Source organism: Cnephaeus nilssonii (assembly GCF_951640355.1).
Source record: "Cnephaeus nilssonii genome assembly, chromosome: 5".
Lineage (NCBI taxonomy): Eukaryota > Metazoa > Chordata > Mammalia > Chiroptera > Vespertilionidae > Cnephaeus > Cnephaeus nilssonii.
The window spans coordinates 18,619,167-18,644,658 of NC_137076.1; the positions used below are offsets into that span (position 1 = coordinate 18,619,167).

The following is a 25,492-nucleotide window of genomic DNA, read 5'->3' on the forward strand; positions in this document are numbered from 1 at the left end:
CAATTAAAAAAAAAGTTCTAGTTAGTCTTTATCAAGGTGGTGGTTGCCAAACATTGTGAATGTGCTAAATGCTACTGAATTGTTCACTGTAAATGATTAATTTTATTATGTGAATTTCACCTTAATTAAAAAAAAAAAAAAAGCCCCAACTAGGCCACACTCACCAACTGGGGTGGCCTCTGGCAAGTGACCTAGCCACTTTGTCCCCCCCCCCCCCCCCCCCCGCCCCGTGAGAGGTTTTGTGCTTCCCAGGCAGGGGACACCGGGGTATCATACAGTGCCAACCTACCCGCCCTGGGTTGGCAAGTTAAACAGGCGTCCCACCCTCCTTCCTGGCACATGTCACACCAGTTCTGATGGCCAGGCAGTTGAAAGGCCACACTTGGGAAATGCCTTCTGTTTTATTTATTTATTTATTTAATTTTTATTGATTTCAGAGAGGAAGGGAGAGGGAGGGAGAGAGGTAGAAACATCAATGATGAGAGAATCATTGGTCAGCTGCCTCCTGCACACCTCACACAGGGGATCGAGTCTGCAGCCCAGGCATGTACCCTGATCAGAATCGAACCGTGACCTCCTGGTTCATAGGTCAACGCTCAACCACTGAGCCATGCCGGCTGGGATAAATTTCTTTTTTTGTTGTTGTTGTTAATCCTCACCAGAGGACATTTCTTCCATTGATTTTTTTTTTAGAGAGAGAATGGAAAGGAGGGGGAGAGACACAGAGAGAGAAACATTGATGTCTCACACAGACTGGTTGCCTCCCTCACACGCCCCAACCGGGGCCCCAATAGAGCCTGCAACCAAGGTACGTGCCCTTGACCGGAATTGAACCTGTGACCCTAGAACAGGACTTTGGAGCCAGTTGAGGTGGGCTCTCCCCCTTTTGAGGCCTGAGCCCCATTAAGGAGCCAGAGTCATGCCCTAGCTGGTTTGGCTCAATGGATAGAGCGTCAGCCTGCGGACTGAGGGGTCCCAGGTTCGATTCCGGCCAAGGGCACGTGCCCGGGTTTCGGGCTTGATCCCCAGTAGAGGGTGTGCAGGAGGCAGCCAATCAATGATTCTCTCTCATCATTGATGTTTCTCTCTCTCGCCCTCTCCTTTCCTCTCTAAAATCAATAAAATATATTTTTTATTAAAAAAAAAAAAGAAGAAGCCAGAGTCAAACATCTGATCCTATGGGTGTTTCCCCTCCATCCCAAGTCTTTGCACACACGTGTGTGCACATGTGTGTGTGCAAAGACTGCAGGCCAACGCTCTAACCACTGCGCCAAAACATAGGGCTGCCTTATGTTTCAACCTCACTTGTGACCCAAAGAAAGTAATTACAGCCACCAGGGGGCGATGATGAACAGTGTCCCCTCACGCAGGGGGCTGTGGCCAGGAGACCAGCAAAGAGACCATTTTGTAGGGACGGAGGCAACCGAGAGTACACACATCGCTCCCAAGTAGAGGATTTCCCCCACTTCCCAGAGGAGGAAGCTGAGGCACAGCCAAACCCTTCTCTCTTTGGAAGACAGGGTGCGAGGGTCAGAGACCACAGGCCAAACCCCACTTCCTGCTCCCTGAGCTCCACCTGGCCCGGCTTGGTCCCTGCACAGCCTCAAGGTCAGGTACACTGGGTCCTCACATGTCCATCCGGACCCAGGACTTTCCGCTGAGCTCAGATCTGCCCCCCACCAAAGTGTGCTGGTTACCATGCCTGGCCTGGCCCCCATCAGGCTGCTTCTTGCCCACCTGCTGGCACCGCTGGGGTGCTTCCTCTGCGCCAGGGTCTTGTCAAAGTGTGCGACCTCCCCTCAGCCACCCAGATGGGGAAACTGAGGCCCAGGGAGGTCAAGTCACTTGCACACTCTAAACCTAGGCTCATAGCTGCACGGCTTCCGAGAGCTTTCTCCTGCACACGGTTGGGTCCTTACGGCCTGACATACAGTAGGTACTCAGGTGATATCCATAGATTGACTGATTGCTTTCTCATGGAACTCACAACTCTGTGTCTCTCTGCCTGGGGTGTCCATCCCCATCTTGCAAACTCCTACTCATACCTCAAAACCCTATTTAGAATATCCCCTCCTAAGGAAGTCTTCCTGACACCCCCGCTCTAGTCTGTGTTCCTCTCGTCCTCATTCCTTCCACCAGCCCAGCCCCGAGTCCAATGGAACTGGCGGTGACCATGGGCCTGGGGTGTCCATGTTTGGCTTTTTCTGCCCTAGTATCACTCAACACAGGCTAAGTGGGAGCAAGCGGGTGGGTGGGTGATGGGGAACATTAGGGATGTTAGATCTCCCCCACGCATCCGTCTCCTCTTCCTCTCCTCTCTGGTGATGGAAAGGAAACTTCCAGGAGCGGGAAAATTATTTAATTAGAAAATAAAGTGTTTATTCAAAGAACATTAAAAGTCCAAGGACCTGTGTGGGAGCTGGTATGAGCGGAAGTGAATCTCAGGCTCAGCCAGGCTGGGCGTGGGGCTCCTCTCCCCAGAGTCAGGGCCTCGGAGGAGGCCAGGTTGGGACCCCAGGATCCGGCAGGCAGGCAGGGAGCAGTCATCAAGCACCAGGACTCTGCAGAGCTGGGGCCAATGGGCCCGTCAGCCTCCCGGACTCAGCAGTTCACCAGGTACATCCCTGTGGGGGTGGGGCCGTGAATGGGAGGAGGGTCGCTTGTCCCTACCCTGGGATCCCCCAATCCTTCTCAAAATACCCCTTAACTCACTGCCCCATGGACCCCAGCAGTCCCCTGTGGGGGCAGGAGAACAGGGTGAGGGTGCTGGTGCCGTGGTGTTTCTGGCTGCGAGCCGTGGATCCTTGCAAGAACACCCACCCTCCAGGGGATGGCCCAGACACATCCATCCTCCTTCTTGGCCCCTCCCACTGGGACCCTGGCCACCCCTCCCTGTCCGTGGCCACCCCACACTGGGTTTCCAGACCTGACACCCACCTATCCTTCCCAAATACCTAAAATGCCTCCCCCACCCCTGCATCCTGGTAGAAGCAGGGGGAGGGGCTGGCCACAGCAGAGGCCTGGCTGCCAGGAAGGTGGGGGCGGTACGTACCTGTGGCGAACCTTCTCTTTACCAGCGACATGCGGTAGCCACTGCCCACCAGCTCCAGGTCCACGCCGGACAGAGTGGCCCCTTCGCTGGTGAACTGAGCGGCCACGGGGCTGGGCGTGCTGGGCCCTGAGCAGGGCTCCCAGCTGGCAGACAGGCGGCCAGATCCTGGGGAGGCCTGAGGTCAGCTGTGCCCCATCCCTGGCCCCAGCCCCACTGTGACTCAGACTCTTCCTTCGCCCTGCTTTGAGTTGTGGCCTCTCTACCCTTCTGACCTCCTCTTGTGCCCCTGCACCCACTTTTTAAAAAATAAACATATTTTATTGATTTTTTTTACAAAGAGGAAGGGAGAGGGATAGAGAGTTAGAAACATCGATGAAGAGAGAAACATCCATCAGCTGCCTCCTGCACACTCCCTACTGGGGATGTGCCCGCAACCAAGGTACATGCCCTTGACCGGGATTGAACCTGGGACTCTTGAGTCTACAGGCCGACGCTCTATCCACTGAGCCAAACCGGTTAGGCTGTACCCACTTTCTTTGGCTCCACGAGACTGTGTGTGGTTTGTAAAGCGGTCCTGCCTCAGGGCCTTTGTACCTGCTGTGCCCACTCCCAGGATGCCTCTCCTTCAGCTTTGTCAAAGCCCTTCCAGCCTGGCCTACCCCAAGCACATCCCCAATTCTCCCCCAGTTTAAATAAGTCCTCCCACCCGAGACCCCTGAGTCCTGATGTACAACCACTACTCACCCCCTGCCTCGGACACATCCGGAAGCTTCCATAGGAACCGCTTCTCCTCCAAGTTCCTGGCATCAGGAGAAGCTGGGTCAGGTCAGCCCCCGAGAGAACACTTAGAGCCCAGGGTCCCAGCTCAGCTTCCTCTCAGCTATATGACCGGAGCAAGCCAGGTCCCCTCCCTTGCCTCCATTTCCCCATCTGTGAAGCAGGGGTGGGGTGTGGAGCAGCTGGTCCCGAGGGCCCCACAGCCTTGCAGCATTTTTAGAGGATGCATTTGGTCCTGTAAGTCTGGCTTCTTCGTGACAGGTTCTATCCTTTATACAAAACTAAGGCAGCATTGGAGCTGGATTCAAATCCTGATGTGATCTTAGATAAGCAATTTAGCCTCCCTTTGCCTCAGTTTCCCCATCCATAAATAGGGATGATGGCAGTCTACACCCGGAGGGATTGCTAAGAGCCTTAAGCCAATCAGTGCGTGCTGAGCCCATGGAACACACCTGACACGGAGGAAGCTCTCCGTGTCAGATATCATCCCTGTTTGATAACAGCACCCTCCGCGGTAAGCAGTCCGAGCTCACACTGACCAGTCAGGGCCAGGGTGGGCCCTTTAGTTGCTTCATCAAGGGGAAGGTTGGGGGGTTCAGGGGCACCGCTGAGCCTCTCTCGGCCTTCCACACGCCCTCACCAGGTGGCAGCTGGCTGCAGGCAGACATTGGTCACCGGCTCCCCCACAGGCAGCAGGATCTGGACATTGGTGAGCGGCGTGGGCACAGCCGTGGCGCCGGGCCGGTAGCTGTACTCCACCGAGACCTGAGTGAGGGTCGCCTCACACTGCCAGTGGGCGCGCAGCTGCAGAGGCACAGACTGGGGACCCGGGCGGGAGAACTAGAAAGAGAGAGGACCGAGCGTGGGCCATCCTGTCCCACCACACTGGGCACTACAATCAGCTTCGGTCTGCATTGCACAGGCCGCCCGGAGAGAGACCCTTTCCTGGAGACTTTGCAGATAGGAGTCTGCATTACACCACACGTCCAGCAGAGGGCACGAGAGGGCCTCATTCCAATAAAGTCTGTGGACAGGCACCAGAGCAGAGGCCTGGGAGGGGCACTTCTAATTCGCATGATGATAGCGTCTGCACTGCTGAGGCCTGGCTCCCTACAATGCCCATCTGGCCCCCATTTACCCTCTGCCCTCTCTATACTCCCACCATCCCTTCCCTGCTCCCTCGGCCCTCCCCATCCCTTCTGTACCCCCCATCCCCTCCATATCCCCCATCCCCTCCCTCTGCCCATCCCATCCGCCTAGTCCACCTGGTACCGCAGCAGCACCACGTTGTAGTAGGAGGCGGCTGGGTTCTGCTCTGCCTGGCGCTGCAGGGCCTCGGTCAGGGCTGTCATGTTGAGCCAGAAGTCTTTGGTCTCAGGGTCGCTCTGGGAGGGGTCACTGCAGAGACCCGGAACAATCACCCCCACCCTCGGAAGAAGGCTTCTCAGGGTTCCCAGCACCCCACCCACCCCAAGGGCTTCCTAAAGATGCTGATTTCCCAGGTCACCTTGGCCCAGCAAAGTGCATTTATGGGGGTGGGAGTGGGGGTGGGGGGTGAGGGGGTGAGGAGGACGGGGGGGGGGGGCGGGAATCAAAGGAGGACAGGAACGTGAGGTCCAGAGAGAGGGAGGGACTTGCCCAGGGACACACGGCAAATTCTGGGAGGCAGAGGAGGGATTTACGGCTGGGAGCTCCTGGCCCCCACTAGCCTCCGGGACCCCCTGTTCCTGCCTCCCTCCTCCCAACAGTACCTGAAGAGCAGGTCGGCATTGGGCTGGAAGTGCTCGATGGGGGCTGTGTGTACAAGACGGAAGCTGAGGACCGGTGGGGGTGGGGTCCCGCTGAACACACGCACAATGCCAGCTGGGAAGGTCATGGTCAGCTCCCCAGTTACTCGAGCCAGGCAGCTGGGTGAGAGGTGAAGGGACTGAGCTTGGGCGGCTCAGGGCTCTGCCGGCCCCTCATCCTCCCCTCTCTCCTGGGGCTGGCTCCCTGGGTCTGCAGAAGCAGCCAGGCCCTGACCACACCCGGCATCCTTACCCCCCAACCTCCTCCCGTGGTGTCGCTGCCTGCACAGCAGCCCAGGCACCAGGAAGAATCCACACTGGGCTGAGGAGGCAGGAACACCTCTTTCCCTCGTTCTCTTTTCCCCTCGGCCACCAGGAAGCTCACAGCTAAAATTGCGTTTTATAATTGTCTGCATGCTGGGTTTTGGGTCTAATGCTCTCTTCCTCTCTTTGGTTTGACTTGAAGTTCTTTTCTTCTGGGCACCGCCCTCCCCCTCCCCCCGAGGATCCCTGGTCCCTCAATTCACCCTTTTCCCACCTCCTCCACGGGCCTGGCCTCAGTGTTCCTCCCTCAGCAGCCTCAGAGGAGGCCCCCTGCACAGTGGCGGCAATAATGCCTCGCCCTGATCCAACGCCCCCTGTCGCTCGCACTGCCCTTAAGGAGGGGCCTGAGGCTCAGCTCCGTGGTTAAGGCCCCTCCGTGGTAAAGCGGGCCACGAAACACACCTGGAGGCTGTCCCTGCTAGAACCCGGACACACAGCCCCCGGGGGCCCCGTTTGCCCCTCACTGTCCCCACTCCCCCCGGCACTGCATACCTGGGGCTGTGGCTGCGGAAAGAGGCGTGGACATACTCGGTGAAGACAGTGGCCACAGGCAGGGCATCCTGGGAGCCCAGGACCACAGGGCTTGGGCCCCGGGAGATTCCTGGGGGTGGTGGGGAGAGAATGAAGGGCAGACAGAGAGCATGAGGACGGACAGGTTCAGGCTCCAGAACCTGCCCTCTGTCAGTAGGGTCTCTATGGTATCACAGCCCCCCACCCAGGCCCGAGAAGGTGAGGCCCACAAGCCCACAGGTACCGTGTCCCGTCTGGGAGGAGACGCTGGAGCGCTCTGGGGCGGCGGGGACGGAGGAGCCCAGCGGGGAGGAGCTCAGAGAGTGAGCCTGGAAGGGAAGGAGACAGGCTGGGCTGTGGACGCGCCAGGAGCAGTGTCCTGATGCTGACCCGGGAGGCGCCCCAGCCCAGCGCCGGCCAAGCCCCCTCGGCCTACCAGGTCCCCGTTGCTGCTCATGAGGGGGCAGGACACCTTCCGGGAGCGGGGCCTCCGGGGTGGGGCGGCCAGGCCCTCCGTGGCCGGGAGGTCAGCAGGTCCGGGCATTGGGTCTGGGGAGCGAGTGTGAGAAAGACATGGCTGAGAGGCTGCGCTGGGCCTCCCGGGCCTCCCCAGGGGAGGAACTCAGTCAAAAACTGGGAGTCAGACTGATTGTGGGGAGACCCCCGGATGGTCTGAAGCCCTGGGGCTTCGGAGAAGGTGCCAGATAGGACTGCAGCCGCCATCCACAGCCCTGACACCAGACCGTGGCCTGTCAGAGGGGAGCTCCCTGCCACGGGCCCTGGATGCTCGGAGGCAGGCACGGTGCGGGGGGGTTTGGAAGAGGGCTTTTCTCTACCTTCCAGCAATTCCATGGCTGTCATCCTCTGAGAAGACAGCAGTGGCCTCCTCCCCTGGCCCACGTCCGAGTCTCACCTTCTAAGTTAACTAGTCGTGGTGTCCCACCCAGGGTCCCCTCGCTCTCCTGCCTCCCAGCAGCCCCTGCTCGGCTCCAGCTGCAAACGCTTGGCCACGCACCTCCCCTCCCACCCGCCCAGGCCCTGCTCCTCTCCCTCCAGGCTCCTCAGCAGTTTCCTGACACTGGGGGCGGTTTCCTGAGGTGGTGCCATCCTCTGTGCTGCAGGGTGTTGGACAGCACCCCTGGCCTTGGTCGTACCCAGCCCCCAGCGGTGACAATCCCACATCAGTGGTGACGATGCTGAGTGTGCCCGGGCCGCACAGCTGGCTGGCTGAGAATCCCTGTTCTACAGTGAAGCTCTGACAACAGCTCGTCTACACTCCCCATCTGCACTCACTCCCGAGGCCCTCCCTTGAAGCGGCTCCAATCAGGGTCTTTCTCTAACCACGGCCTCTGCCTGGCACCCCGCTGGGGACCTCACGTGGTCACAGCCGTTTCTCTAAATGCCAAGGGGACTCCGCTCTCCTCGTGCGACCTGCAGGCACCCACTCCTGCCTGCTCTCCTCCTCCCTCCCCTAGCCCTGCCTCAGCTCAGCCTCGGACCCTCTCCGTTCCTCTCCTGCCCCGGGCGCCTCCCCCGTGCCTGGGCCCATCTCCTTGCTGACATCTTCCCTCCCTCCCCGCTCCCTGCCATCACTCTGTTCTGGCCACACCAGCCTCCCCACTGTTCCTCAAGGGGCCTAGCCCACTCTCACCCCTATAACCCTCTGCTGGGAACCCTTCCCCCACACCCATATGGCTTCACCTCACCTCCATCATGTCAGGTGTCCCTCCTCAGAGAGGCCCCTCCCCTTGGGAGCCCTCAGCTGCCACCTCCTGCCTGGTTAATGACCCATCTCATCGTTGCCCTTGCAAGGGTGAGGTTTCCCAGCCTCCTCTCCGCTCTGTCCCCAGCACCCTCCCCACAGCTCCCCTCACAGCTCCTGCTGCGGGACTTACCGCCTCCAGCCCCAGCCTCCAGCCCCCAGGGGCCCGGGGAAGCCGCCAGGGGCTGTGGCGAGTCTGAGGACAGCAGGGACCGTGTCCCCCTGGACTCGGGTGGCTGCGGCCTGCAGGTAGGTGGGCTCTGCGGGGTGCCTGGGCGGAGGACCCAGGAATCTGGGAAGGGGCCAGGTGCTGCGTGGGATGGCGAGTCCAGGCCGGAGTCTTCCACGTTCTCCGGCGACGAGGAGGAGAAAGGCGAGGGGCTGGAGGTGAAGCCGAGACTGCTGGAGCCTGGGGAGAAACAGGGCGACTAGCTCCAGGCCCGGCCCACGCGGGGGGCTGGGCCATTCACAGCCGGCGCTCACACCCCACCCAGGCCATGCCGCGGGTCACTGCGCTCTCCACTGCCCCCCCCCCCCCACTACCAAGAGGCTTCCCCTTCTCTCTGCTCTTCCTACGCATGCTGGGGCCCCGCCCACCTCACACTGACCTGGCCCCACTGCACTTCCCCTGGGCCCACAAAGGACCCCGGCATCCGCCCTCCTGCCCACCGAGCCACCTACGCTTGCAATGGCTCCAGCCATCCACCCGCTGGCCCACCCACGCTCCGGGAAGGAAGCCCTCACCCCCATTACCTGTAAAATCTTCGTGGTCAAAGGCTGACTCTAGGGGCGGCCCGAAGAGGTTCTTGGAGCCCTGCTCATCTGATTGCAGCTTCTCTGTACAGCTGGGGACCAAGCGGACAAGAGGGGCTGTTCTGCTGTTTCCGTGCCTCCTTTCACCCCAGGGCCTTTGCACATGCTGCTTAGTTTGGCCTCCGTCCTCCCAGTTCCCCCGGGGGCCACTCCTGCTTCTCCTCAGGGCTCAGCTCAGGGTCGTCCTCCCCGCAACCCCAGAGGCCCCCCACTACCAGCCCAGCGGAAGTCGCCACTTCTCTCTTCCATCGCGTCACCTGCTTTGGTTTCGTCAGAACACTTAGAAGTAGTGACTATGCTCTAAAACTTACTTGTTATTCCTAAGACCTGAGCCGCTAGGATGTAACGCTGAGAAGGAGGACCTATCTTGCTCATATATCCTCAGCACCCAGAATGGCATGAGTACACAGTAGGCACTCAATACATGTCTACCAAACGAATCACTAAGTGGTCTCTCAAAATACAGCACAGCCTCAACTCCCTGCCCGGATGAGAGAAGGGGACACAGAGACACAGGGAGGAAGGCGGGGGTGGGGTGGGGTGGTGGAGAGACATGATGGGGGTGGCCCCCACCTGCCCACTGTGTTGACCCGATGTCCCACCCTGTGGAACTCACCTGCTGGCCCTCGGGGCAGATCGAGGCCTCTGTGGCTTCCCAGCAGCATCCCCTACAAGAGATGGGCCTCTCTCTCTGAGCCTTCCTGTACCCTGCCTGCGGGGTGCCCCCCTCCACAGGCCAGGAGACCAAGGCTCGGGGCTGCCCAGCCAGCTGGCCAGACTGACCAAATCGGGCAGAGAGGGATTTGGACCTGAGCCATGCTGTCTCAGCTTTTGGCTTCTTTCCCAGAAACCCCTTTGGGGTCTCAGTTAATCCTCATAATGACCTCATTTCACAGAAGCAGAGACTGAGTGTCAGAGTGGGTAAGCAGCCTGCCCCAAGTCCACACGGCAGAGCTGGGATTCAAACCACCCAACACTTCAGGCCTAGTCTTCGCTCCATGTTCTCCCCCCGCCCACCCCAAACCAAAGACCCCTGAATGCCGGCCCGCGTGGCTCAGAGGTCACTGGTTTGACTCCTGGTCAGGGCACCTGCCCGGCTTACGGGCTCCATCCCCAGTACGGGGCACGCAGGAGGCAGCTGATCAATGATCCTCTGTCATCGCTGATGTTTCTCTCTCTCTCTCCGTCTCTAAACAATCAATTAAAAAACAAACTTAAAAAAGAGGCTCCCGAGCAGGCGACTCACGTGAGGAGTGGCGTTTCATGGTGCCCTGCGGACAAAGGGGGTGGTGTCAGGCCGGTGCCTCAGCCAGCCACACGGCCACCACCCCCCCCACCGGGAGCACCGCTCCGAGCCTCACCCCGGGGCCTGGAGGGAGGATGAGGCTGCCGGCCGTGGCCCGGAGCTGCGCGGCCGCGGCCTCGGGGCTGCAGGCCGGGGCCCGGGCCGGGGCGGGCTTGATGTGCACGTAGAACTTGCGGGGTTCTTCGTCGTCAAAGTCAGAGTCGCTGGATGAGAAGCGGGAGGGCTCGGCTGTGCGTGCGCCTCCGTCAAGGGGCCAAGTAGACGCCAGAGCAGCCAGCCCTCCCACTGACACCCCCTTCCTGCTCACACCCCCGGAGGCCCTGCAGCATTCCGCACCCCTGCCGCCCTGGGCCCTGACACCAGGTTTTACCTCCTACCCTTCCCCCGATCCCAGCCTGTGCACAAGCGTGTCCTGGCCTAACTAACGAACGCCTCGCCTATTCAACGGTTAAGCCCCAACACTGGTACCCCCTCTTTCAGGAAGCCCTCTTGGATTCCCCTCTATTGTAACCCAGCCCCTCCTGTCTCCCTCTTGACCATCCCTGACCCCACAGGGCGGGTGTCTTTGCTTGGTCCTCACTAGAGGATCCCCACAGGGTGTACGCCAAGAAGGTTGCTAATGGCGGCGAAATCACTGTGGGCAGAGCTTTCTCATTGCTGTGCCAACAACTGCCCCCAGAGGGCGCCAGGAGGATATTGTTCTGGGTCACATCAGGCCGGACCGTGAAACCTTCTTCATCCACTTCTGCACATGCCTGGAGGACAAGCGGTGAGTCAGGCTCTTCCCTTCTAAACCTCGACTTTCACCCTGCTCCCCCTCACTACCCCCACCCCCACCCCCAGACCTAAAACAACCCTGATGGCACTCACCCGTGGATCAGGCTCCAGAGAATCTCTGCAGGTAGAAAAAGAGACATTGGTATCAGCCCCCGCCCCCCCCTCCCCGCATCTGCCCTGCCCTTGGCCCCCAACACTGGAAATGGCAACTGAGGGGGTGGGCCAGGATTGCCATAATGTCCTGAGCTGGCCCTGCAGGTGGGGGAATCCCGGGGCTTGCCTGGGGTGAGGGACAGTGAATCTGGGGTTGGCAAAGCAAGGGGTGTCAAACAGCGTGGAAGGGGAGGAGCCCTGGAGCTAGTTTGAAGGTTTTTTGTTTTTTTTTTAAATATATTTTATTGATTTTTTACAGAGAGGAAGAGAGAGGGATAGAGAGTTAGAAACATCAATGAGAGAGAAACATCGATCAGCTGCCTCTTGCACACCCCCTACTGGGGATGTGCCCGCAACCAAGGTACATGCCCTTGACCGGAATCGAACCTGGGACCCTTGAGTCCACAGGCCGACGCTCTATCCACTGAGCCAAACCGATCTCGGCTAGTTTGAAGGGTTTGCCTGGAAACATGGAACGTAGGGGCTAGTCTTGGAAAAGAAAGGATCCTGGCCCAGCCTGGGCAGGGGTAGACCGGGCTAGTCAGGGGAACTACGGCCAGGGAAGGAGTGGGTACTGGTGTGGGCAGGGAGACTCCCAGGCTCATCTTGGCAGAGTAAGAGCTGCTGGGACAGGTTAAGTGAGGAAACAGCAGGACTAACCTTGATCGAGGGAGGAATCCTGGACCACCCTGGGCAGGCAGCCCCTGGCCTAGCCTTGGCAGAAGGAAGACTTCTGCACTAGGTTGGGCAGGAAATACTGAGCTGGCCTGGGTCAGGTACTCCGTGCCTAGCCTGGAGTAAGAATGCTCCTGAGCTACCCTAAACAGGGGACATCCTGGCAGGAGGAGGTGTCCCGGGCTAGCCCGGGCCAGGGCTGGGGGTGAGGGTGGGGGGTGCTCGCTCACACAGCTGCAGGTGGCTCCCGCTCCCGCCGGCTCAGTCCCGGGAGGCGAAAGGCCTTGGCTCCCCGCAGACGTTTCATTGCTGAGGATGGATGAGGGGTGCAGCTGAGCCCTGGGGGCGCCCCCTTCCCATTCAGCTCTGCCTCCCTTTTCCCCACAGTCCAGCCTGGGCGTCCAGGTCCAGACGTACTTGCCTTCCTGCAGGGCGGCTGCGCTGTACGCCTCAAAGTCCAAAGGCCCTGAGACAGAAGGGAGTGAGACACTCAGCAGAGAGGGAGCCCGGGCCCGAGGGGGGTAGCAGGACACCCGTGGCCACACGTGAACCAGTCCCAGTGCTGGTCATGGGTGGGACGGGCCAAGGGCTCTGCTCCCACCTTGGGACGGGCTGGGGGAGGGGAGACGCCTGAGTTATTTCTGCTTCCAGCTTTTCTGGACGGAACTTGGGTGGGTCAGGGATGGACCACCAGTCTATGCAAGGGGCTGGGCTGGAGGTGCCAGGCAGAGGAGCTGGGACGCTCCTCAGGGAGATGGGGAGCCAGGGAGAGGGTGTGAGCAGGAGCGGGGCGTGATGGATCTGGGGCCAGGGAAGGGCTAGAGCGAAGGCCTCCACAAGGGGGGGCGGGCTGAGCTGTGAAGCTAAGAGGGAGAGAGGACGGCCTTGGTGCTTGACCAGACTTAGGGACCGACTGTGCACCAGCATTGAGTGAACGCCTCCTGGGTGCCTGGCTTACCCTTCGCCTGTTCCCTGCATCAAACCACTGAGCATTCACACACCATCGGTCGGGGATCAGTATCATTCTCACTTCACAGATGAAGAAACTGAGGCTTACAGACGTCAAGACCCACATCCAAGTTCTCACAGCAAGCAGGGAAGAAAAGACTCAGACCCAGGTCTGACCCCAAACTCCTGCTCTCCACATTTCCCCGACCCTGCCTCCGGGCAGTTTCAGATTCGTCTTTTGCTCAACAGCTCGTAAAGGCTCCCTCGGCCCTTGGGGTCAAGTTTGAACAACGGAGTCTGGCACTCATGGCCCCTCCGGTACCTGGCTGTATTAGATTGACACATAAGATCAGGCATCCAATCCTCTTCCTCTGTGGGCTGTAGAGTTAGATCTGTCATCAGCCCATTTTTCTGATGAGGAAACTGAGGCCCAGGGAAGTCTCCTGCCTCCTGAGCCCTGTTCTTCCCATGCAGCCGGACCCCCAGGTGCCCCGACTCACCAGGCTTCTCCCGGCCCGTGCCCTTGCTTTCTGCGAACTTTCTCAGCAGCATTTCCACGCTGATGTTCTCTATATTTTGCTTAAACTCCTCGTGAACCTGGGCAGAGCGGGTGGGGTGTGTAACGGGGCAAGGCCCGGGACCTCCTGTTCGGCACCTCCACCCTCCTTCCCCACCCGTGGCCCCACTCACCTGCCCGATCTGCACATGGGTGTCCTCCACCGAGTGGGCATAGGAGCCCAGCAGTGTCTTCATGTGCCGCAGGTGGGTCTCCTCCATGGTCTGGAAGTGCTGAGGCAGCGGGGGGGGGGGGGGGGGGGAGGGGGTGCGGACAGAAAGGTGGAGGCCACCAGGATTGCCATGTGACTCAGCCTGACCAGTCAGGGTATTTCAACCCCCTGGGCTCAGTGATTGGTTTGGGGAGGAGCCAAGGAGAGCCTGCCCTAGGTCTTTTGCTGGAACTTTAGGAAAAGGACATTTTCACATCCTGAGTCAATGAATTGGTGGGATGCATGTGGAAGCTGCTGGTGGCCCCTTTATTGGACACACACATAAACACACACACACACACACACACACATACACATACACACACACACACACACACACACACACACATGGGCGTGTTTGCTTGAGAATGAAGCCCCAGAGAGAAAAACAGGCTTGAAAAGGAGAGAGGCACAACTTCCTGCCAACACCCTGCGAGCACCTGGATCCAGCCATGCCTGGAGCCCGCCCCTCCAGCTTTTCTGTCCCGTGAGCCTATAAACCTTCGTTGTCAGTTTGAATGAAGGTCTCTATCCTTTGTAACTCTCTATCACTTGGAAAATCAGTGGGAAAAAATCTGATTCCTAATCCTGAGATTCCAATCTGCTTCTCTTACATATGGATGGACAGAGACCCAGAGAGGTACAGTAGCTTGTAAAAAGTGACTTAGGCTCAGCCGGGTGTAGCTTGGCGGTTGAGTGTCGACCCAGGAACCAAGAGGTCACTGGTTCGATTCCCGGTCAGGGCATATGCCCAGGTTGCAGGCTTGATCCTCAGTAGAGGGTGTGCAGGAGGCAGCTGATCAATGATTCTCTCTCATCACTGATGTTTCTATCTCTCTCTCCCTCTCCCTTCCTCTCTGAAATCAATAAAAAAATATATATATATAAAAAAAAGTGACTTAGCTGGTGAGGAATGGAGGCTGGACTAGAGCCTGGGCCTTTCAGCCACTATGAAATGTCAGGAGAATCTGAGAATCTAAATCCTGCCCTATTTTGTTTAAAAACAAACAAACAAAACACACACACACACACACAAAAAAAAACACACCTTATCCTATATAATAAAAGGGTAATATGCAAATTGACCCTAACTGAGGAATGATCAGGAACGACCGGGTACTATGAAGTGCACTGACCACCAGAGGGCAGACCCTCAACGCAGGAGCTGCCCCCTGGTGGTCAGTGCACTCCCACAGGGGGAGCTCCACTCAGCCACAGGCCAGGCTGGCCGAGCGCAGCGGCGGAGGGAGCCCCTCCCGCCTCCTCGGCAGGGCTAAGGATGTCCGACTGCAGCTTAGGCCGCCATTCACTCCCCTCTGCTGGGTGCATGTGCTCTATTCCTGAGATTACCATTTGCCTCCATCCTGTGATGACAATGAACTGACCCGGTCATCTGGTCGACTTTGCTTTGTTTGAGGGTTATAAAAGCGGCCTCTAGGCAGGTGGAGCATGACTAGTGAGCTGGACAGGGACAGGTCACATCATGACCACCTGGGTGGTGGGGACGCAGGGCTAGGCCTAAGCCATCAGGTGGACATCCCCCGAGGGGTCCCGGACTGCGAGAGGGCACAGGCCAGGTTGAGGGACCCCTCCAGTGTGTGAATTTTCGTGCACTGGGCCTCTAGTCAATAATAATACAAATAAAAATGACACCTCATAGAGTGGTTTCTATGCACCTGGTACTAGTCTGAAAACTTCACATATAGTGACTCATTTAATCTTCACAACAACTCTATGAGGCAGGTACTATTACTGTTCCCATTTTACAGGTAGGAAAACCAAGGCACAAAAATGATTTGAGCCCTCGCCGAAACCGGTTTGGCTCAGTGGATAGAGCGTCGGTCTGCGGACTGGAAGGTCCCAGGTTCGATTCCGGTTGAGGGCATGTACATTGGTTGCGGGCACATCCCCGGTAGGGGGCGTGCAGGAGGCAGCTGGTCGATGTTTCTCGCTCATCGATGTTTCTAGCTCTCTATCCCTCTCCCTTCCTCTCTGTGAAAAACCAATAAAATATATTTTAAAAAAAATGATTTGAGCCCTAGCCGGTTTGGCTCAGTGGATAGACCAACAGCCCTTAGACTGAAGGGTCCTGGGTTCTTGTCAAGGGCACGTACTTCGGTTGCAGACTCGATCCCCGGCCCTTGTCAGGGCACGTATGGGGGGCAACCATCGATGTGTAGCTTTCATATCTATGTTTCTCTCTCTCTCTATCTCTACCCCTCCCTTCCACTCTCTTTAAAAATCAATGAAAAATATCCTCGGGTGAGGATTTACAATAAAATAAGATAAAATAAAAAGTATTTGACTTTTGAAATGATAATAATGTCAGCAACAATAATAACAGCTAACTGGCTGTAGCATTTGATGGCTTCTCCCTGTGACCGAGGCTCCTGGGAGCTGAGGGTGTGGGAGGTTCTGGACTTCTGAGGCCCAGGGCCGGGGATGTGTAGGTCTCTAAGGTACAGACCTCCGGTTCTTACCAGAGCGGAGTCCAGCATCTTCTGCTCGAAGTCCGCGCGGGCCGAGTTGTACTTCTCCACGGAGCGCCGCAGGCTCTCTGCCGCCTTCTTGGTCTTGGTCTCTGCCTAGGAGGCACAGAGAGGGGACAGGGCTGGGCGAGGTCACGCAGGGAGCTCCCCCCACCGCTCCTGCAGCAGGTAGACTTCTCGGGGTGCCCAGGGTCTGGTGACCACACTCAGGTTCTGTGCTATGTTCTCCCTCTCCCGTCAGGCAGCCCCCACGCCTCAGCAACCGCCTCGGACCTGCGGCCATGGGCCGGCGTGGGCTCACCTTGTCCATCTCCTTCTGGCTGGTGCTCTCCCTCCGCAGCCGCTCCTGGTCCATGCACCGGCTCAGGTAGTTCTCTCGGGACTTGGGCAGGAGCTGGCTGACGCCTGCGAGGACCTGCACAGCGTCCAGGGTGCCCCCTGCTTCCTCTTTCAACTGCGAGGGAGGGGAAGGGGGAGCATGGGTGCCACCCGAAACCCATGGGTGCAGGACCCGAGCGGACCTCAGGTGCAGCCCATGAAGCTCCCGGCTTCCCAAACATCGTGGGGTTCTCTGAGTTTTATTTTAATATAAAAATTGTAATGTTTAAAATAGGTAATATTTGCACATCATTCAAAAAGTTTTAAGAGGTGAGCTCCCTAAAACCTCCCATACCCCGCCCTGGCTAATTAGCTCAGTTGGTGAGAGCATCGTCCTGATTCAGCAAGGCTGTGGGTTTGACCCCAGGTCAGGGCACCTACAAGAACTAATGAATATATAAATAAGTGGAAAACAAATCGATATTTCTCCTCTCTCTCTCCCTCTCTCTCTCTCTCTTTCTCTCTCTCTCTCTCTCCTTTCTACTCTGTCTCTAAAAAATCAATAATAGCCTGACTCGTGTGGCTCAGTGGTTGAGCATTGACCTATGAACCAGGAGGTCAGGGTTCAATTCCTGGTCAGGGCACATGCCTGGATTATAGGCTCCATCCCCAGTGTGGGGCCTCCAGGAGGCAGCGGGGAGAGATCTATGATTCTCTCTCATCATTGATGTTCTTGTCTCTAACTCCCTCTCTCTTCCTCTCTGAAATCAATAAAAATAAAATATATATTTAAAAAAAATAAAAATCAATAATAAAACAAAAAACCTTCCATTCCCTGATGGCCAGCCTCCCAGGCCTCTGCCAGGGGTCCCCATTATCGCCATCATAGATCTCCAGAATTCATCAGCACATGGACAGGTAAGTATGCTTGCTTTCACCCATTTTTTAATGACAGATTGCAGCAGTCTGTGCTGTTTATCCCACTGATGGTTCCACATCATAGTCCATTCCCAAGATTGTTCCACATCAGCCCATAGGGAACTTCCTTGTCCCCATTTTTTTTAAAATTGTGGTAAAATACACATAATATAAGATTTACTATATTAACCATTTATAAGTATACAGCATTGAGTACTACTACCAACTCCCCTTTTTAACAGAGTTAAAAATGCAGATGTGGGCCCTGTCAATGCCGAGCACCTAGGAATTATCAGATGCTACTATTTTGGGATCCTGAGAGTCTAAGGCTTGACGCTTTCAAGATTCTAGGTTTGAAAGCGTCTAGACATGTCAGATAATAACATCTGTAGGTTCTGGCCGTCTAGATGAGAGGTTAGCAAGCTCTCTCTGTGAAGGGACAGACAGTAAATGGGTTTGCCTGTCATGGACTCTTAACTCAAAAAAAGTCACAGACTATTGTACACACGTGGGCCTGGGTGTGTGCCAATAAAACCCGACTTACTGGCACTGCAACTGAGTGCCATTTCATGTTCACGTTTCACAAAGTATTCTTCCTCTCCGGATCCCGCCACCACCATTTAGAAATGTAATAACCATTCTGAGCTCGTGGGCTGGACAGAACCAGGTGGCGGCTGGACCGGGCCCCCAGGCTGCAGCGCGCAGACCTCTGCTCGAGGATTTTGAGTCTGAAATGTCTGACCGTTCCCTGGTCTGCAGGGTTCTGGGTTCGAAATTTCAGAATGACCAGAATCCTCAGAGGCACAAGAGGAGGCTGGAGGTTTGTAGGCCTCAGGAGGCCTGGGCTCCTTCCAGCCGCCGGCGCCCCCCGCCCAGCCCTCCGGGCAGTGCCCGCCCGGCACACACCTTCTTGTGCGTCTTGAGCTGCTCCTCGCTGTAACGGAGCACGTCCTTGATGAGGTCCTGCAGCTTCCGGGTCAGCTCCAGGTGGCAGAGGGCCAGCTTGTCCGAGGAGACGCGGAAGACTTCCCAGAGCGGGGCAAATGTCCTGGAGATGGCAGGGTCACACGCAGGGCCCGCAGGCCCAACACCCCTGGGTCCCCTCAGACAGCATATCTGGCATTGGCTCAGGCACCTGCTGTGTGCCAGGCCCTGCTAAGCATCAACACATATTAACTCATTTAATCCCCACTGCAACCCTATAAGGCAGGCTTGTGACAGATGGGGAAACTGAGGCATAGGAGGCTCCGTAACTCATCCAAGGCCCCACAGCGAACGACCATCAGAGCTGGAATTGACATTCAGGTCCTGAGGCCCAGAGTCCTCACTCCAGGCCCCACCTGATAGCCAAAGGCAGCTAAGACCCAACCAGCCCCAACCAAGTTCATGGGGCCTCCCTACCTCAACAGAACCCCCCTCCAGCTCCCCCTGCCTTCCCTCCCTCTGCCTCCATGTCTGCCCCTGACAGAACGTTTGCCCCACAGCAGCCACAGGGAACTTTGCAAATGTCGGTGGGACCACATCACATCCTTGTTTAAAAGTCACCTGTGCGTCCAACCCCCCATCTCATCTCCCCCTCACCCAGGCCCTGCAGCATGCCCGCCTCTCTGCTCCTCCTTGAACATACAGTGCGTGGCTGCGTCAGGGCCTCTACCCTGGTCGAGCTGCCGGCCTGGGTCTCTGTCCCCCAGACTCTCCCAGGGCTGACTCCTTCCCATGATTAAGGTCTCAGCTCATAGAACCGGAGGCCACCCCGGAGGAGGCGCCCAACCTCTCACACTCTTACTTCATTGCCTTCCTAGCGCTCTTGGCCCCGGGAGAGGACCTGTTCATGTTTGTGGTTAACATGTGTCTTGTCACACATCCTGGATGTACATGGCATGAACACAGCCTGAAGGTAATTGAGGATTTTATCCGTCTTGGTGGCCACTGGGTTACTAGTGCCTACAACAGTACCTGGCACACAGTAGGTACACAGTAAACATGTGTTAAATGAGTGAATGAGATAGTGAGTGAATGAATGATACACCTTCCTCTGTCTGATTAGCCCTGTAAGTGGGGGGATGACTCCCTACCCTACACAACACACCTGCGAAAAGATGTCCACCCAAGGGAAGGCTCCGGATGACCCCAGGGCCCCACAACCTCGGGGACCCCTACCCCACCTATGGCCCACTCACCCCACGGGGGTCCCGTTGCTGGCCAGCTTGGAAAGTTTTGCCATCGCTTTCGAGTAGGTCTCCTCGATCGTGGCCCTGGATAGGAGGACAGGGAAAAGCTAGGGGAGGTTCTGGGCACCCCTGGGAGATACCCTGCGCCCCTGGGCCTCAGTTTCCCCACCTCAAACATCTGAGCAGTGGCTCTTAGTGAGGACAGAACCAGGAAATTCATGGGAGAGGTTTTTATCCTTAAATAATACATTTTACAACCATAGTAGTAGTAGTAGCAACAGTAGCAGCAGCAGGTCAAACAATTCTTGAGCACATACTGTAAATGCTTTATAATACAAATGAGAAAAACCATATAAAGTTTAGATGGTTTTTCTCATTTAATTGCAGCAGGCAAACTCATATCTCCTTCTTCCCTTTGGACAGACACTGCTAAATGCCTACCTCATATCCACTCACATTTTCATCTGGACGAATAGAGCCTTCATTTTGTTTGGGGCAGCAATGAGCCCAGTTAAAACCAATTGCCCATGGGGGCATCTTGTGATGGAGGCACCCGTGGAGTACCACAGGGGTGGAAGACCCACAAAAGAAACAGTGGCCTCTGTCCTGTATGGCAAGTGCCACTTGCCCGCCATAAACAGAAATACGTGGTTCTAATCCTTTGGACTCTCTGCCCGATGTCACAGGCACTTACTACTGAGGGACCAGGGAGCTGCTTTGCAATCTGATTTTACTGTGTTTTCTGGGATATTAACAGCAGAACACTTGCATGCTGAAATGTGGACTATTTTATCACATGCGTTTTCTTTTATCATGCTTAGGGCACAAGATTGGGTTTTCAAATTCCCCTTCAGGTAGGTCATATGTCTTTTCAGGAGGCATGAGAAACATGGGAAAGGTTGTTTATAGGAGCTCATGGGGCTGAGAGTGTTGAGAAGACTAGTTTCGAGGGTCTTCAAGCAAGTATGGTCCCTGAAGCCCACAGGGGTCTGGACCTGATGGGGCGAGGCATGGGGTGGCTGTGAGACGAGATGGGCGGGGCCACGAGGTAGGCACGGCTGGGTGGACTGTGGGGCACGGCCATGTAGTGGTGGGGCGTGGGAACCTCACCTCTCCCGGATGAATTCTGCCAGCTCCTTGGTGGAGACGGGTCCCTGCTTCATGTTGTGGTACAGAACCTCAAAGCCGTGGTTTTTCTCGCCCTGCAAAACAATGGAAGTGGAGACTGAGAAAAGGATGCAGAAAAAAATCAGTGCTGTCCAGCAACCGGGGCTTAAACAGAGAACCCAACCAGCAGAAGTCCATCCCCTTGGCTCCAGGGATTGGTTCATTCTCCACTCCCCCGCCCTCCACACACACACACACACACACACACACACACACACACACACACGCATTGGTGCATGGGCCTTAAATTTGCCTAAACAGAGAGAAGCTGGGAGTTGTGTCCCATAGTTGAAAAAGATACATTCTCATTCATTAGTTGCCTCTCTCTATTTCTACTAGAGGCCTGGTGCACAAAATTCGTGCACAGGAGCAGGGGGGAGGGTGGCGTCCCTCAGTCCGGCCTGCACCCTCTTGCAGTCCAGGAGACCTCCTGGAATGTCCGCCTGCCGGGTTAGGCCTTCCCCACCCCCCCACCCCCACCCCCAGGGAGCAGGCCTAACCCGGCAGGCAGACATCCCTCTCGTAGTCCAGGACCCCTTGCTCCTTACCCCCCGCCTGCTCGCTGCTCCTTACTGCTTGGCTTGCTGCTCCTTAGCACTGCTGCTCGGCTTTTGGCTGAGCAGCGCTCCCCCTGAGGGAGTGCACTGACCACCAGGGGCAGCTCCTGCATTGAGCATCTGCCCCCTGGTGGTCCGTGCATGTCATAGCGTCTGGTCGTTCTGCCCTTTGGTCGATTTGCATATTAGGCTTTTATTATATAAGACCTTTCTGTGGTTGTTTCTCCCTCTCTCTCCTTTTCTCTCTGAGTCTCTCTGCCTCCACCAGTCTCTTCTCCCCCTGCTTTTCTGTCTGTATTTTTTGGTAAATGGGGAATTATGTGGGCACGGGAAACATTGGAAGCCGAGTGGAAGCCACGAACTTTGGGAAAAAGCTGAATCTGAGAGAATCCCATAACAAGCGTATTGAGTCGAGTTGCGGGATCAAACCAGTTCTGAAGGCCTCCCTGCCCCACAGCATTTCATTTTGTGAAGCTGAATGTGACCACTGTCCTGTAAGTCACCGTAGTTAGCTTTCTTCCTCTTTATCATGGAAACTCCTTGTCTGAGCCCCCAGAGAGGTCTGGGTCTGACAGCTCTCTCAGCACCTAGCAGAGTCCAGTTAAGGACGGGACACAGAAAGGGCACTTGAGTTTGTTAAATAAATGAACAAATGAGCAAAATTAAAGCAAACATCGACCAATGCCTCGAATTAGCAAAACCTAGAGCTGTTCTTCTGTTACCCGGTGCTGGTGGGAACAGAGCTCCCACCCGGTGCCTGCTGGTGCGTTGAACAAAACCCCTTTCGCCCAAGTCCTGGGGTCACCCGGTGGGGACGGCCAGGGCTGTGCCGTGTGGTCCGGAAAATCACTGTCCCTCTGTAGTGGACCCTCAGTAAGATGGGGGCAGGGAGTCATCAACCTCTCATTTGAGGACGAATAAACACCAAGACGACCAGGGTCCCCCAGCGCCCCAAGGCAACCCTAGGTTTTGCTAACTCGAGGCATCCGTTCATGTTTGCTTTAATTTTGCTCATGTTTCTTTTCCAAACACATTTTTATGTAAAAGGGCAACTTTTACCACTATTCTAAGTGGACAACCAGGACCCCATGCCATCAGGAAGGGAACGGGGGAGGAAATAAGGCAACAGCTATGTTTTTCTGCACATGGAAGTGCATCGTGTCTGAACACCGAGCCGCCCGTAAAAATGGGAGACCAGCTGGGGTCCGAGGGAACTGGAGACATTTTAGCACCAAATGGGGCCTTATAATCCCGACGGAAAGAAGAGGCTCGTGGAGGGATCCCACTTCCTCTCTGCTAGCTCAGGGCCAGCAACTGGGGAAGGGGCTTTCGGCCCTGGTCCTTCCTAGACTCTCCTGTTCACGCGTCCTCTGTTGCTCCCCATTAGCCTGGCCCTGCAGGAGGAGCCAATACCGATCCCCGAAGCAACCCCTTTGGCAGCGTTTTGCAGGCCCTTCGTAAATGGTTCCCTCCATCCTCCTCCAATTTGTGGGGTTCACCTTCCTAGTCACCTGGACGCTTGAAGGCCAGAAGTCACTATCCGATGATCCCTCTTGCTGCACAAATGGAGACGCTGAAGCCAAGACTGGGGCAGACCCAGGACAGGCTCAAGCCCAACTCTCAATCGCTGCTCATTCTAGACTCAGTGGTGGCTCCCTGCGACCCACCAGCTGCTGTGTCCAAAGCCCTGGGCCTGGACCTGCCTTTGCAAACTCATCTCTCAGCTTCCTCCCGGCCTCGCCCTCAAAACAGCAGACAATGCGATGACAGGCTACACCGTCCCGCCATCGCACAGCTCCACCACCCGGCTACCAGCCTACATTTCTTTCCACCCATCCAATACTTCCACCTCTCCAGGATCACTGCCAGACCTCCCTCCTTCCAGAACCTTCTCAGACCCTCCTCAAACTCTCACTTCCCTGGGGCTCACGGTTGATCCCTCCAGCTCCCCAGGAATCTGTTTCCTTTCCTTCCACATCTACGGTTGTACTTTCGAGGTTCAAGAGTCAAATCCTCCTTCTAGGCACTGATCCACTTTGGGCCAGTGACTTCCCCTCCCTGGGCCTCAGTTTCCTCATCTGACAAATGGGGACAATGACAGCACCTACCTGCCAAGAGTTTCGGTGACATGAGGTTGGTATCGAGCTGGACACAGGGCTCCCTGCACGGTGGGGGTGCTCAGCAAACAGCCCAAACAGCCCCCACCAGCACCGGCCAGGGGATCCTCGGGTGAGGCTGCACCAGGCACCGCTGACCAGGCCAGCATCTGGGGCTGACTCGGAGCCAACTGCTGGCCCATTTCCCGGACCTGGCAAAGCCCCCAGCAGTGTCTGCCTCCCTCAGGCGGGGCTGGCAGCTGAGGGTCCGAGGAGGGGCTGTCCCCGAGGGTATTTCTAACACAGCTTACTCGTGTCCCTTTCCTGCTCACACTCCCTCCATGGCTCCCTAGTGCCCTCTAGGCCTCCAGCCCTGCTCTGGCCCAGTGGGGCTAGAGCACCCCTGTCTGGCTTGATCTCCCCCTTGACGGGAGCCTCCTTCAAGCCAGCCAGGGCCCCAGTGTCATCCAGCAAAGAGCCACCAATACAAACGACAGGTTAAACAAAACAGACAACCCAGAAGCACGTCCTGGGTCCCGGGGAAGGGGGAAATTTTATCCCCCTTTCCAAGTTTGGGAAACTGAGTCTTCAAGAGGCCAAGTCACCTTTCCAAGAACTCCCAGCCGAGCCCAATTCAAGTCTTATTCACTGTGCTTTAGACTAGCTTTTGGTGGTGGGGGAGGGGACGGGGGTGGCTTCTATTTTCTCTTTGCTGATCTGAGTTCTCTCCAGTGAGCCTGCATGCCTCACACAATTAAAAATAAATTTTAAATAAATGTAGGTGCCGCTGTTAGGGTTCCAATGCATGGGCAACATGACTGAGCCTCAACCGGGCAATACCCTTACACAGAGTCACCGACAGGGTCTCAGAGAGAGAGGCAGCCCCTATGGGGCCACACAGCTATTCAGAGGCAAATCTGGAGACTGACCTTTGGGAAGGGGTATAGGTCAGGTCCCCACAGGTGGCAAGGGGGTGTGGCCCCTTTAAGAAAGCAAGGCCAGTAAGAAGAGCCCCAACTGGGGAGGGAGAAAGGAAGGGAGCAGGGCCAGTTGCTAGGGGCAACCAGTTGCCTAGCAACAGACTTCCTCTCTGCTAGCTCAGGGCCAGCAACTGGGGAAGGGGCTTTCGGCCCAGGTCCTTGCTAGACTCTCCTGTTCACGAGTCCTCTGTTGCTCCCCATTAGCCTGGCCCTGCAGGAGGAGCCCCGTGCCCTCTCCTAGCCAGCCAGTGTCACACCTCTGGGCTTCTGTCCAGGCTGTTCCCGTGCCTGGAATGCCTGGAAAATCTCAGCCTTCAAAGCCCACAGCACACATGGCTGTGTGTCCTGGCTCCTCCTCTGGGTGCCTCCAAGGTGCTATAGGGCTGGGAGTGTCAGGCTCGCTCTGTGCCCTCCAGACTGGGGGCTCCTTGGGGTCAGAGCTGGGGTGGAGTCTCTTGGGGGGAAGTATTCCCCGAATTGGCTGGGTGTGCAATGTTGGTGGCTGGGATGGAGAGTGTGAATGAATGAATAAATGAAAACAAGTCCATCTCACGTGGCCCCCTTGGGTCACAGTATGTAGTCCCCAGCTTGGAGGGCAAATGGGTGAGGTGGCCCCTAGGGGTCAAGCCATGAACTGCCCCCCGCCCCGCCTCCCCCAACTCTCCAGGATGGGAAAGACAGGGAAATCCTCTGGCTGGAATAATGCTGGATCCTGGAAGTTCTGTCTGGCCCTGGGTTTGAGCCCTGATCCTGCACTTTCTCACTGGGCAACCTCAGGTAAAAGAGTCCGACTCTGAGCCTCAGTTTGTTTTTCAAGCTGTGCTTGCCCAAGGTCACAAGGCCCATTTGGTCTGGGGGTGTAGATTCAAGCCCAGCCTGCCTGTTCCTTTAACTTCTATTCCTTACAGACTCTCCACTTGCCCAAATTCTGCCCACAAGTTGCCAGGTCCCCCCACCTCCATAAAAGCCCTTTTAGGAGCACTCACCAAACTAAGAGTGGGTCTTACTTACCCAAAAATGCTCCCCAAAATACGACATCCTGATGCCTTCTGTGGAGACCCCTGCAGACTCCTGTCTAGTGCCTGTCTGAAGAGAGAGGCAAGTTTGAGCTGCAAAGTCATGGCTGTCTTGGGCCCAAGGAGGGG

General features: G+C 56.6%; 1 protein-coding gene across 2 annotated transcripts; it reads right to left on the reverse strand.

Moving 5' to 3' along the window:
* Nucleotides 1-2,439: 2,439 nt before the first annotated feature.
* On the reverse strand, nt 2,440-25,385 carry FCHO1 (FCH and mu domain containing endocytic adaptor 1; the record flags this gene model as incomplete). 2 transcript variants are annotated; one of them, XM_079772468.1, is made up of 26 exons in its annotated part: nt 2,440-2,624; nt 3,053-3,217; nt 3,797-3,852; nt 4,470-4,669; nt 5,095-5,227; nt 5,581-5,736; nt 6,433-6,541; nt 6,695-6,779; nt 6,887-6,999; nt 8,346-8,621; nt 8,966-9,057; nt 9,642-9,693; nt 10,272-10,296; nt 10,387-10,559; nt 10,999-11,086; nt 11,202-11,226; nt 12,167-12,245; nt 12,358-12,402; nt 13,385-13,481; nt 13,575-13,673; nt 16,132-16,236; nt 16,442-16,594; nt 18,283-18,424; nt 19,557-19,631; nt 20,658-20,749; nt 25,359-25,385. In XM_079772468.1, the coding sequence occupies 26 exons, from the start codon at nt 25,383-25,385 to the stop codon at nt 2,602-2,604; spliced, it is 2,685 nt and encodes an 894-aa protein (XP_079628594.1). In that variant the 3' UTR covers nt 2,440-2,601. The 2 variants fall into 2 exon arrangements, with proteins under 2 accessions (XP_079628594.1, XP_079628595.1); XM_079772469.1 differs by lacking the exons at nt 4,470-4,669; nt 8,346-8,621.
* Between the last annotated feature and the right edge of the window lie 107 nt (nt 25,386-25,492).